General features: G+C 50.4%; 2 protein-coding genes across 2 annotated transcripts; both read right to left on the bottom strand.

Annotated features, from left to right (window-relative positions):
• Positions 1-1,334: 1,334 nt before the first annotated feature.
• On the bottom strand, positions 1,335-3,035 carry LOC144130389 (uncharacterized). The gene is made up of 2 exons (XM_077664310.1): positions 2,498-3,035; positions 1,335-1,458 (listed from the first exon to the last, which is right to left on the bottom strand). The coding sequence occupies exons 1-2, from the start codon at positions 2,924-2,926 to the stop codon at positions 1,378-1,380; spliced, it is 510 nt and encodes a 169-aa protein (XP_077520436.1). The 5' UTR covers positions 2,927-3,035; the 3' UTR covers positions 1,335-1,377.
• A 4,457-nt stretch (positions 3,036-7,492) lies between these two features.
• On the bottom strand, positions 7,493-10,698 carry LOC144128470 (hsp70-binding protein 1-like). Its single transcript, XM_077661894.1, has 3 exons — positions 10,373-10,698; positions 9,246-9,529; positions 7,493-8,085 (listed from the first exon to the last, which is right to left on the bottom strand). The coding sequence occupies exons 1-3, from the start codon at positions 10,628-10,630 to the stop codon at positions 7,716-7,718; spliced, it is 912 nt and encodes a 303-aa protein (XP_077518020.1). The 5' UTR covers positions 10,631-10,698; the 3' UTR covers positions 7,493-7,715.
• Between the last annotated feature and the right edge of the window lie 1,397 nt (positions 10,699-12,095).

The following is a 12,095-nucleotide window of genomic DNA, read 5'->3' as shown; positions in this document are numbered from 1 at the left end:
GGAAGCACAGCGTGCAGATTGCCCATCCGGGAACAGTGGCTGAGAAAATCGCATGCACCCCGCCGCGGTGGCTCAGTGGTTAGGACGCTCGACTACTGATCCGGAGTTCCCGGGTTCGAACCCGACCGCGGCGGCTGCGTTTTTATGGAGGAAAGACGCTAAGGCGCCCGTGTGCTGTGCGATGTCAGTGCACGTTAAAGATCCCCAGGTGGTCGAAATTATTCCGGAGCCCTCCACTACGGCACCTCTTCTTCCTTTCTTCTTTCACTCCCTCCTTTATCCCTTCCCTTACGGCGTGGTTCAGGTGTCCAACGATATATGAGACAGATACTGCGCCATTTCCTTTCCCCCCAAAACCAATTATTATTATTATTAAAATTGCATGCGAAACTTCGCCCTACTTACGACAACAAAAAAGCAGATTCACTACTAATCTCTCCTTCCTATCACGCTGCCAACTTGGCCCTTTCTGCGGTCACCACTGATTGGTGAAAAAAAAATTGCAGGTGACACTTAAGCTCCGCCTTAAGTGTATGACGCGATAGCGTAATAGGTTAACTCCTGTTATATGCAGGTCATTCCCTACTTTACATTCATGGATCCCTGGGAGTCCTATACCCTTCCTGGCGCAGCTGTGCAGCGGTTAAGCGATGCGCCACTGCCCTGCCATGGCATGTACTCCCAGCGGTGGGCCTTGTGCGGCTCAGGTTGCTCTTCCCGAGCGACCAATCATTAATTTGTCACCTGCCAAGGTGTACAGTTTGCTCACAATCCGGTGGACATGTGATGACGCCGCAAGGTCACGTGACCCCGGTCGCCCACCTGCCTCCGACAGGTTGCTCTCTGGGCACCCCCTGCCATAGCCATGCCCGTGATTTATCGCTCACAACGCCGAGAACATCGCAGCTGATTGCCTGCTACAGATGTCAGTAAATGAGCTCGCTGGTCTTTGACTTTTTACTTTTACTTTGACCGGCCCTCGCTTTTCAAACGTCGATCCTCGCGTAGATTTTGCAAACCCCTCAGAGAGCGGCCTTGGAAACGAGCAACGAGACCACGCAAGGGACGCCAACGATGGTGCGAAGTTAGGCCTAGAAATTTCGAAACGCGTATAAAAAATTTAAAAAAATCAGGTGTACCCGCCAAACGCTGGGTGCAACTAAAGTCCCTAGATCAGATTTCTAGGGTCTTTAGGAGCAACCGCAGCAGACATGCGTGCCCACCGATTGATACTAGCAGCGAGAAAGATAAAACCAACGAGGTGCCCAAAACCTTCAAAACTGTACAGAGCTTAAAATAAGGTTTATTTATCTACACATACGATCGTTCAGAATTAAAATGCTTTAATATTAAAAATCATGGCCGCTCTGTGCGAGTTCAGTCGTCGTCAGATGTGCTCGTGTCCGAAGGCGGTAGGAGCGATTTCGGGTAGGGACTGTCATTGCGCACAAACCGGGCCTGCGAAAAAGGCAGAGAAACACACAACGCAGTGAATCCAACGCATTTTATTTTACCCATACACTTATGGGCCAGTGCCCGGCTCAGTGCTACGACCGTGTTACCAAGTTTAAAGCTGTCAGTAGAGCTGGCTGAACCCACACAATAGATCGAAAGGAAGGACCCAAGCATCTCGAACAGAGGGCAAAAACATGTCTAGGAACGACCGAAATCCGTTCGGCAGCTGCCAAAACCACTGCGACCAAAAAGGCAAAAAATGACGATGAAATCTTATGAGTAACTGCGTGATACTTGCAGACAATTTCTAACGAAATGTTATCGCCTGGTATCGCGAGTTCAGCCCGAAACACGCCCAGAACGCTTTCTAGACAAGAGTTTTTCTGTACTAGCGAACATCGGTTCAAGCAGCCAGCCGCCTTTGGTGTTCGCCTCTCCCGCCGACAATCCGTGCCCGAGGCATGGCCACTGGCGCGCATGGCTTGCGTGGTCACAAAGGACTCTGACAATTGTAAACTCCCCTAGGTGCCTGTTGGCATTTGTGCGTGACGCGCAGGCAAGGCACTGCCGCAACAGAGTTTTTTTTTTTTCCACAGCTGCGCTTGATAAAATTGAGACTTGAGACCTCGCAGCATGCACTAAGCCGGGAACTGATTACCTTTATTTTTATTAAGTGTATACCAGAATGAAAGCTTAGTAATGACGCCGAACCGCGAGGCGAAAACTTTCACAAGCGGCCTACTCTTACACGCTCGCGAGCCAACCACACACACAAGTCTGAAAGCCATCGCCCAGTGCTTGTATTTTCCGCTTATCAGCAGGAAGCAGTGAACACATCAATAATACTACTCGCCTGTTACTGATGTCAGACGGCCGTGACAAGGCAAAGAAAAAAAACGCGAGGAACATGTGGAATGATAACTATAATGTTCGAAATGCACTGCATCTGTAGCAAATATGGTGGGATGGCAGTGAACTGGAATTGTGAATTTCTGCACGGTACACTGCCAGGTGACTAAATCCGAGCTGTCGGAGCACTCACCCCTTGTTGAGGTTTCCGCACTTCATTGTACCTCTTAAGCACACCGGCAGGTTTCCTCAGCATTGGTGGTGTCGCTGGCAGAGAAAGCGCATCGGGTTCTTCCAGAGGTAGCGGAGATTTCTTCGGTGCGCTCGACCTTGCAACGTTACCCAAATCCGTGAAGGCTGAACGGCCGCCTTCGACCCCCGGTCGTGCTCTCGAAGACCTGCGACGCTCCGGCAAGGGCTTCTGGTCCTTCAGCTGCCTTTCGAAACGTTCCCTCTGGGACCTCGTGCAGGGGGGCGAGTACGGTGCGTCCAGCTCGTTCTCGGTCGCCGCCGCTCCAGCTATCACCTTCCCCGTCTTTTCAGTGTTCGCAGTTGGCTTGCTCTGTCCCGATGCTTTTGGAGCCATGCTGGTCTTGTTATGAGCGCCCGCGGCCTTGCTCATGGCTGCCTTCGCGTATGCCTTCTCTGATCACTTTGACTTCGTCTTGAAACAAGCGATACAAGCACCGGTTTGCGCGCAGGCAGCGCCATGCGGTGTCGGATCACCTTTTTTGCCGTTGAAGGAAGCTATTGGATTAGGTAGTTCCGCGCCTGTGCATTGGACGATGACATTTTTGAACCGCACACATTTATTTTCAGCGAGGCCGAAATACGAAGGAACCGGGAAATTTCCTCTTATGGCGCATGCGCAGAGAAGCTTTTTTAATCAAGACAGTTCGCGGTGTTCAGGACTCGTGCGCATAGTAATTTTTAGGCAAGCAAAACACGCTGGCGCACGCACGTATATATGCTGGAACTCTCATAAGCTCACGCCCGTTCATTTTTTTGCATGATATTAGATCACTTCAAGCTGCCCCATCTTCAATTCTGAAATTATGTCGCATTGTTACCGGTATCCTTCCCAGGGTGCTAGAATGTACGCATTCGCGCCCGAAAACAGGCAAGTCTGTTTGGGTGCTCAGTGGAGGAAAAAAAAGCAGTGATGGGTCGGTTAGGAGCTATATATGCGCCGATCCCCTTGTTGCTTAGTAAAACCCAATTCATTCCGATTTTTGCTCCGAACACAGTGCATAACAACCGGGCGGACCTTGGCAAACTCCGATCTGTACGCTCACGTCGGCGCTTTGCAAACTGGCAGAAAAATGTTAGCCACCGTCCGATGTTTGGTTTGGTTTGGTTTATGGGGGTTTAACGTCCCCAAGCGACTAAGGCTATGAGGGACGCCGCAGTGAAGGGCTCCGGAAATATCGACCATCTGGGGTTTTTTTAACGTGCACTGACATCGCACAGTACACGGGCCTCTAGAGTTTCGCTTCCATCGAAATTCTACCGCCGCGGCCGGAATCGAACCCGCGTCTTTCGTGTCAGCAGCCGAGTGCCATAACCACTGAGCCACCCAGGCGAGTAAACCGCAGCTTTGGTCAAGGGCTTGAGCATCCGCCTCACATGCGGGAGGTGCGGGGTTCGATCCCCAGTGCCACCGGGTACCCACCGGTGATACAATGGGTACAAGCTTTCCCCTGCCTGGTGCTCGGCTCGTTTAGGGTGAAATGCTTGGGAAATGGGTCTTTGACCCTACCTCGTGGAATGAAAGCTACCTTGTGCCATGGCGCTCTTTGGCCAAAGCTGTCCTTGCGCCATAAAATTTCATCATCATCATCATCATCATCATCATCACCCCGGCGGCTTTCACTCTGATGTCATGGTGTCTTAAAAAGCACGGTTCTTACCACACGACCTGACTGGTTTCTTTCCACCCCAAGATGCTGAAGGCCAATTAGTCTTATTGGTATCGTCAGTCATTTCATCAACGCACTGCATCAATGATAAAGCACAACAACGTCATCTATGCAGCCATCCAGTGAGCCTCCACACTGGCCCAGCCTATTCAACGATAAAGACGTCCTACTCTAACGTCAGCTTGTCAATTAACGAGAGTCGTGACGTCGAAAATATTGTCTTTCCTGCATACATGCCAAATCACCCGTCATACACCGGACGCCGTGATTACGCTCCTTGTACAGGGGTCTCAATCTCAACTCGCTATGTAGGCCACATATACAAACTGCTGCCACCCACGGGCCAACATCTGAAAAGGGGAGAGCAGAAAAATGGGGAAGGGTAACGTGCGTATCAAGCCAATAAAAGTTTGAGAGCAGTACAGTCAGCTAGACCGGGGAAATGCGAAAGTAAAAATTATCCTGTCACGTTACTTTATGATGACGTCATCCTTTTTGCAAGCAAACCTAAATCACGTGACTTTTGGATGACCAACTTTTTCAAGTCGACACCTTAGGTCACGGGACACTTCGTTATATCCGGTTTCTAGTTACGGCATACTAAGGAACAACGTTATATCCGGTATTTCTGAAAGTCATCCTAGGTTACGTGACAGTTCGTTGAATCCGGTTTCTATTTACGACATATTAAGAGACTTGGTTATATCCGGTTTCCAGTTACGGCACACTACGACACTTTCTTATATCCGATCCTTTTTTTGAAAATCATCCTAGCTCATGTGACACTTTCTTATATCCGGTTTCTAGTTGCGACATACTACGGCATTCCTTATATCCGGTATTTATTAACTATCATTACGCCATACTACACCGACATCAGTTTTATAACTATTATCACACTTACGTCACGATTATGACGTCACTTGACTTCCGGTACCACGGTCTGCGGACAAGTTCTGGTGACAGATTCTGCGGACAACTTTTCCTCTCGTGACTCGTGAGTCATATAATGCTGTCGCATTAAAAAAAAAGCCTTCTACTGTCTCGGACGTAGCGAAAGTTATGCGCTGACCCATAGTTTGGGAAGGTGCAAATTAAGGCACAGGAGACTATAACAAGTATCTAGTACCGCTGGTGCAAGTGAGGCATGCTGAGTAACTGTAGTGAATACGGTGTGAAAGAGCGATAAGCAAATGTGGCTCGGATCGAAGCGATACCAACCGACTGCTCCACTCACACGGCGTTTTCGGATGAAATGTTGAAATCTTTGGGGCAACCGGGCCGGACAGCGCTGCCTCACGCACCGCGTGTTCGAGGCACCTAAGTAGCTCTCACAGTGGTCGTCGGAGTATGCTTACAATGTAGATAAAAATTGGGGGGTGGACGACGACGCTTATGCTCCACCTTAAGGGTATGACTTGACCGCGTTAAGAGTACTTTCTTTCTTAATAGGTTTCTCTATCTAATCACGTACACTCCTTAGCTCACATCACAATTAAGGCATACTATACAACATGACACACAAGACACACACAGTCTGCCTTTAACAGGTCGAACGAGCGTGCCTCAGTGACTTAGGGGTAGCGTGTCTGACTCTTAGCCCAAAGACCGTAGGTTGGAACTAATTACCTTTCCAGCGTTATTAATTTAATTTACATTCTTATATCCATATCAGTAATACTACGATCTCACTGTCACAGTTTAACTCGAGCTTTATTCATTTTCATTTCACAGCTCAACGTGTGACGTCGCCACCCTCTCTACCAATCCTGAATTAGCGTGACAACGCGCATGAATTTCCCTCCGACCGTTTCCCTGGAGGCAGCACAGCTTATGGCTGCGCATGGGTGGATGCTGTTGTGTATTAACTCCTTTGTTTCAACAGCAGAGAAAGAAAGAGCTAATGTTCATGATCTGCTGTGCAGTGCACAGAACTAATCGTGAGCTCTAAAAATACTCGGTAATACGTTATTACAGCGCAGTTGTTCGGGTTTCCTGCTATTGAATGTAGCAGCTTTCTTTCATTTTTTTAATAGGTGAATGATGGGATATTTCATTCGTAAATTCCCCATATCTTCTCGGTCATTCTTTTTATTTTCGTGCTTTTAATTTGCAATTTTATTTGCAATTAACAGCCTACATCCCCGCGGGACGAGACACCGAGCAGCAAAGAAGACAAAGCGGTCCCGGGCGCGTGAGGAGCGCTCAGGCTGCGTTAATTATTTAATTCTCAGATATTCTCTCCCGATATTTTGTTTCTTCCTTTTCTTTTAAATTACTCTGAAATTTCACCCAAGGCTCAATCATTAGGTTGACACTAGTTTACGCTATTCTATGGTGTCTCCTCACTGAACCCTGGCCAATCCCCGCCGTGGGTATGTGCCATGTCACCAAGGCGACAACAGTGACTAGCCACTGTAGCCACGTTGCCAGCTATGGATACGGATAACGTTGGACTGAGATGAGCTTCGTATAGCAGCCTTCGCTGCAAGGAAACGGAGCCAGTGACTTGGTGCACAATGAAGTATTGGGTGTCCAGCTGTGACAAAAGAGGAAATGAGGTTTTCGCATATCAGGCAATCAATCGATTTCGATCAGTTTATTTATAACACGGTGAAAAGAAACGCGCACGTGATGTGGGCTACACAAATACAGGAGGTCCAAAGGTCAGGGACTGAAATGTGGGGCCGCTTGTTTATGGCGAGCCGAACAAATATATCATTAGTTACACTATAATGTTGCAATTGCTAAAAAGTATAACCCGGCCACAACAAAATCACTTACGTGGAAGGAAAAGACACAGGTCTATTTTATGTAGTGATATGCTTGAACACCTCAGTATATGTACAATGAAACAGGAGCATATAATGACTACGTTTTTTATGTCCTGCTCTTTATTAGGTTCATACGATTATGAAATTTTAAACGCCTTTTAAATTTACATCTAAAAAGTATGCCTAACAGCATGAATTATACCTCATGGTTTACGAATATCGACGGGGCGAAGGTAGCATTTCCGCTGTGATGGAAGTACTACAAGAGCTAATTTGGTGAAGCTGACTAACCGGGTTTCTCCAGCACAAGTTCACAAAATTAGCGGGATCCATGGTAAGTTAGAATATAATAAGGGGGACGCTTAAGCTCCGCCTGAAGTACATGCAGAGACACCGTTAATGATTATTCGCTAAAATCATATAGTTTCGTTTTATTCCCGAACTGGAGATGCCTCTTCAAAAATTAGTGTTTTTGTACAGTACACGATACTCGGCACAGGTTGCGTGTACCCTGAAGCCACGTTCACAATGAAGTCACACATAAGTTGGGGAATCAGGGAAAAAAAAAGGAACTGGGACGCAAGTGTGCCCGCCTATTCGAATACACCGGCAGCAACAGGATCGGTTCAGTACGTAGAGAGGAAAAGGTCGCAGACACACTGCGGGAGCAAATTTCTCACGAGTTTTTTCATAGACTAATCCGTTATCGTACCAACGTTCAATGTATTGCAACAGGAGCATGAGGAGCGCCTTGCGCCAGCTCGATGCGTCCCCGGATGAGGTCCAGTATCTCGGAGGAGTACTGCACCTCCTCCTGGTATTGGGCCGCGCCGCCGTGCTCCCGGATGAAGCCGTCCAGTGTGGCTGCCAGGGCGTCCCTGGCGGGCTCCTCCTTGAGCAGTGGCTGCGGGGAGCGCGTGGCCAGCGTGAGCAGCGCGCTGAGCAGGAACTGCCGGCAGTCGCCGTCCACACGCGGCAGCAGCTCGGAAGCGTCGCGAGCGAAATCCGAGGCCGCCAGGGAGGCGCGGAAGCCGTCTTCCTGGCTGCACAGAGCTGCAACCAGGAAGCTCGCCTTGGTCTTGAGCCGCCTGCGTGGGAGACGAGGTTGAGGTGAAGGGAGGTCTCGCGAAGACGCTGTCAGTGACGAGGAAAGGAAAGTCTACAGGGCCACTGGCATGTGTGAGGTGCCTCATTGACAGGCGCGACACGTAATATGATCGAAGAAACTATACCTGTATACCTCGAAACCATACGCTGACCAGTTCGTCCCTTGGGGGGGGGGGGGGGGGGTAAAGTAGTCTTCGACACTTGGACACATGAGTGTGGTTTACTAAAGGTGTTGCAAAAGGCGGGAATACTATTTATTTTCACAAGGTTAGCACGAAGATAACGGGAAAATGGAAGGAACACTTAACACTACACTGCCGCTTCTAGAAAATAAATGGCTGTCTTATCAGACAGTTGATTTTATATAGTATATATAGTAGTTATTTTATAGATTTTTTTCACCGCAGGAGGAGTCCAGTGGTTTTAGCATCCGCCTCGCATGAGGGAGTGCGTGGTTAGATCCTCAGTGCCGCCGAGTACCCACCGGTGGCACAGTGGGTACAAGCTCTAACCTGGATTGGTGCTCGGCTTATCTGGGGCGAAATACTTTTGAAATGGGTCGCTAACCCCACCCTGAGTCGACAAATACACTTTGTGTCATGGCACTCTGGCCAAGCTGCTCATGCGCCATTCCAATCCATCATTATCATTATTTAATAGATTATATAGACTAATAAAATCTCCCAGTTGGTACAACCGCCACTGTCGCGTTAATTGCTTAATCCTATGTCCCGTTGTCTTTGCGCAATCTTGTGGAAATATAATCGAACACGTCCATTGGAGTATGTACCTTTTGTGAAGTACTACATACACTTTAACGAGCCCCCCCCCCCCCCCCCCCCGCTCGTGGCTTGTCCCACAAGCCAATCGCCTCATTGATGCACAGCGCAACGTCTGTACTGTCCTGTTGATGACTGTTCTTCCGGTTCCTGTAAGTGCGCTTCCAGCCATGCGCACAGACAATACGTTACACGGCGCTTATATTTCACGCTATATTTCTCCGACCTTTCATTTCACCGGAGCATGCATGAGGCCACCATTGTGAGCGGACCTGTCGCAGCCTCGTTCACATTCGTACGCAATCGCCATCGAGGCTTCACGACGTGACAGATTGCACGGCACGGGAGGAAAGTAGCCTTGCCTGTTGGTGGCTTCGAAGAGGATCTTCCGCAGCAGCACGGGGCCTCCCAGCTTCTCGAAACTCCCGTAGGCGGCCTTGTTCTGGCGCACCATGCACGACAGCGCGTACAGTGCTTTGCAGCGCACCTCGTCGTCCGGCTCGGAGTCCAGGAGGCGCAGCAGGCGGCGTGTGCTGAGCAGGGCCGCCCGCTGGCAGTGCGGGTTGTTCTGCACCAGCTCGGCGATAAGTGCGCAAGTCTCTATGCGCACCAGCGAGCTCGGGTAATCGAGAAGCTCTGGGAACACCTGGCAGAGAAAGAACAGGCGACTCAAATCTGACGTAAAGCTCATCGCTTGAGGACACCGTGAGTAGAACCCTAACAAGCAGTTAAGACCACCAGGAATAGGCCGATCTGCATCGTTATTTTCCGACGCCCAGACCGCACAAGGACGTAAAGCACAGGGGTGAAGACCACGTGGCCAAGCCCGCTTTTGAATACTTGCGGATGAAACATGCCACTGAAAGGCGTGTAGACGAAACGAACCCTCCGTGGACGTAATAATAATAATAATTGTTTTTTTTTTTGGGGGGGGGGAAGGAAATGGCGTGGTATCTGTCTCATATATCGTTGGACACCTGAACCGCGCCATAAGGGAAGGGATAAATGAGGGAGTGAAAGAAGAAGAGGAAGAATGAGGTGCCGTAGTGGAGGGCTCCGGAATAATTTCTACCACCTGGACGTATAAAATCGTTTTTTTTAATTCCCGGAAATAAATACATCTCCTCGTTTATAACAAGTAAATGACGTGACGATGACGTCACACGTGCTTGGGGCCGCCGCGGTGACGTCAAGACCCAACCGAGGGCTGGGAGACATTTTCATTTAGAGGTAGAAATGATCCCAGTGATTATGAATTAAGATAACTGGCAGAAATTTTCATGACTGCGATCCTAAGCGATAGTGGCGCGCCACTATAGGGCATTGGACAGAAGCGATGTAGTGGTGTGAAAGGATTCAAGTACGAACCCTGCGCAGAAATCCGTCCTCCAGTAAAACCCCTCAACCTTAATGCCCGTCCAACTGCTGGTACAACCTGCCTGGGCGCCTCTGCGCCATCTTTCCCGCTTGACGCCCGCCACAGGGGTACCTGGAAGCCGCCCATCTTCTCGAAGTCCTTGGCATAGTCGACCACGTCGATGTACTGCTGCACATTGGCGAGGCAGGCGACGAGAACGCGGGCGATGTTGTGCGACTCCATCAAGCAGTCGCGGATGATGTGCAGGCTGCGCCGCATCTCGTCGTACGGGTTGACCAGCAGGTCTTCCATGGCCCGGCTCAACCAGCGGATGCGGTCCACATTCAGCCTCTGCGGATTGGCGACCGTCTGTGGCTCATTCTCAGTCATGGCTGCACGCGTCGTCCACTCGTCGGGGGCTGTGCAGAGTCCAAAAGGCGACCTGATCTGGGTTCACTTCTGCCCGACGGGAAAAATGCAGCGTCGAAGGCCCCAGCTGCTTCTTCTATGTCTTCTTTGCCTATCCACGTGGCCGCAAACGTCCCGACCAGCACAGGTAATCGGCCCGATATTGGAAATGTATTGGCAAAGGCCGGTCCTCCAAAGGACAAGAGCAAATCCATCCAATTGCAATGTTGGGACGATTCCTTGTGCGATTACTCCGTGGCCACTGCAAGGTCTACTGCTGAAGGGATCGGCCGCCAGGCGGACATGTAGTATCACAGAATGATTGTGAGGTGCACACCAAATCATCGGGGATTTTAGAACGCGGTGCGTCGGACAGCGGAGCGCTGCGCATGGCAGCCCAGCGTTGCGCGTGTGGGCGTACGAATGGTGTGTGCGAGGTGACGGCGACAGGTAGCGTGGCGAGCACAGGGAGCGGAGAGCTGACGTGTCAGAAAACCGAGGTGTAAAGGAAGACAGCGTAGCGGAGATCGGGGCGTTCAAGCGTGGAGGTGGCAGCTGTCGGACGTTGGGTCCGTGCTGCCGTGGACCTCCCTTGGATCACTGACGCAAGTCTCCTGCGTTCCTTTCAAGCGTGGAGGTGACAGCCGATGGATTTAGGGTCCGTGCTGCCGAAAGGCACTATTGCATAGCCTGCTTTAAGACTCCGGCGTTTCGGGCCGCCGTCGACGGGATTTGGCTACGATTCTCCTGTTGTTGCCAAGTTCTTCAGACTAGCTGTTGACGAGAGACCACCGGGGCCTCCCTGTGTTCCCCTCCGCTCCTACTACCGCCTGGCTCCATTCCGCCACTTCCTTCGACGCAACGTCAGCGACGCATCCGCAAGGTATCCCCGCTTCACCTGGGACGCTCAGTACCTGGTGAACTCTTTCATTTATTCTGTAGTGTTGTACGCGTGTTGAGTGTATGTTTTTCTTGTTTTCGTCTCTGTTTCGTATTGGCTCTTTTCCTTTAAATTATAAATACGGCTTCGTTTTGTTTTGTCTGATCTCTTCGTTGTTTCGTTCGAACCTGCACGCGATAGCGTTCCCCTTAGGCAGTCGGGGATGCGTTATCCATTCGCGGACGCCAATTGTCGCGAATTGGTAACGCGTCCCCGACTAAATTTCGCCCGCGGGAGAGTTAACGTCCCTGCATTTCGCATATTGAACTCCCTCGCCTCACACCCGCCCAGCCACATTGAGTTCATATGGGTGCCTGCCCGCTCCGGGAATCCCGGAAACGAGGCTGCCAACGCTTTAGCCCGAGGTTCTCTCAACCGGGCACCGGCGGCCTCCGATCTGGGGTTCTCACGGGAGCGCATGCATTCCTTCAGTGAACTGACGCAGGCCTGCAAATCCGAGCGTCGGCTGTACCCCCCATCCCATCCCTCCCTCGACAATTACCATCA

The sequence above is a fragment of the Amblyomma americanum genome, chromosome 4 (assembly GCF_052857255.1).
Source record: "Amblyomma americanum isolate KBUSLIRL-KWMA chromosome 4, ASM5285725v1, whole genome shotgun sequence".
In the NCBI taxonomy this organism is placed as follows: domain Eukaryota; kingdom Metazoa; phylum Arthropoda; class Arachnida; order Ixodida; family Ixodidae; genus Amblyomma; species Amblyomma americanum.
Note: the sequence above shows the minus strand (reverse complement) of the source record. Positions and strands in the feature narration are given on the sequence as shown.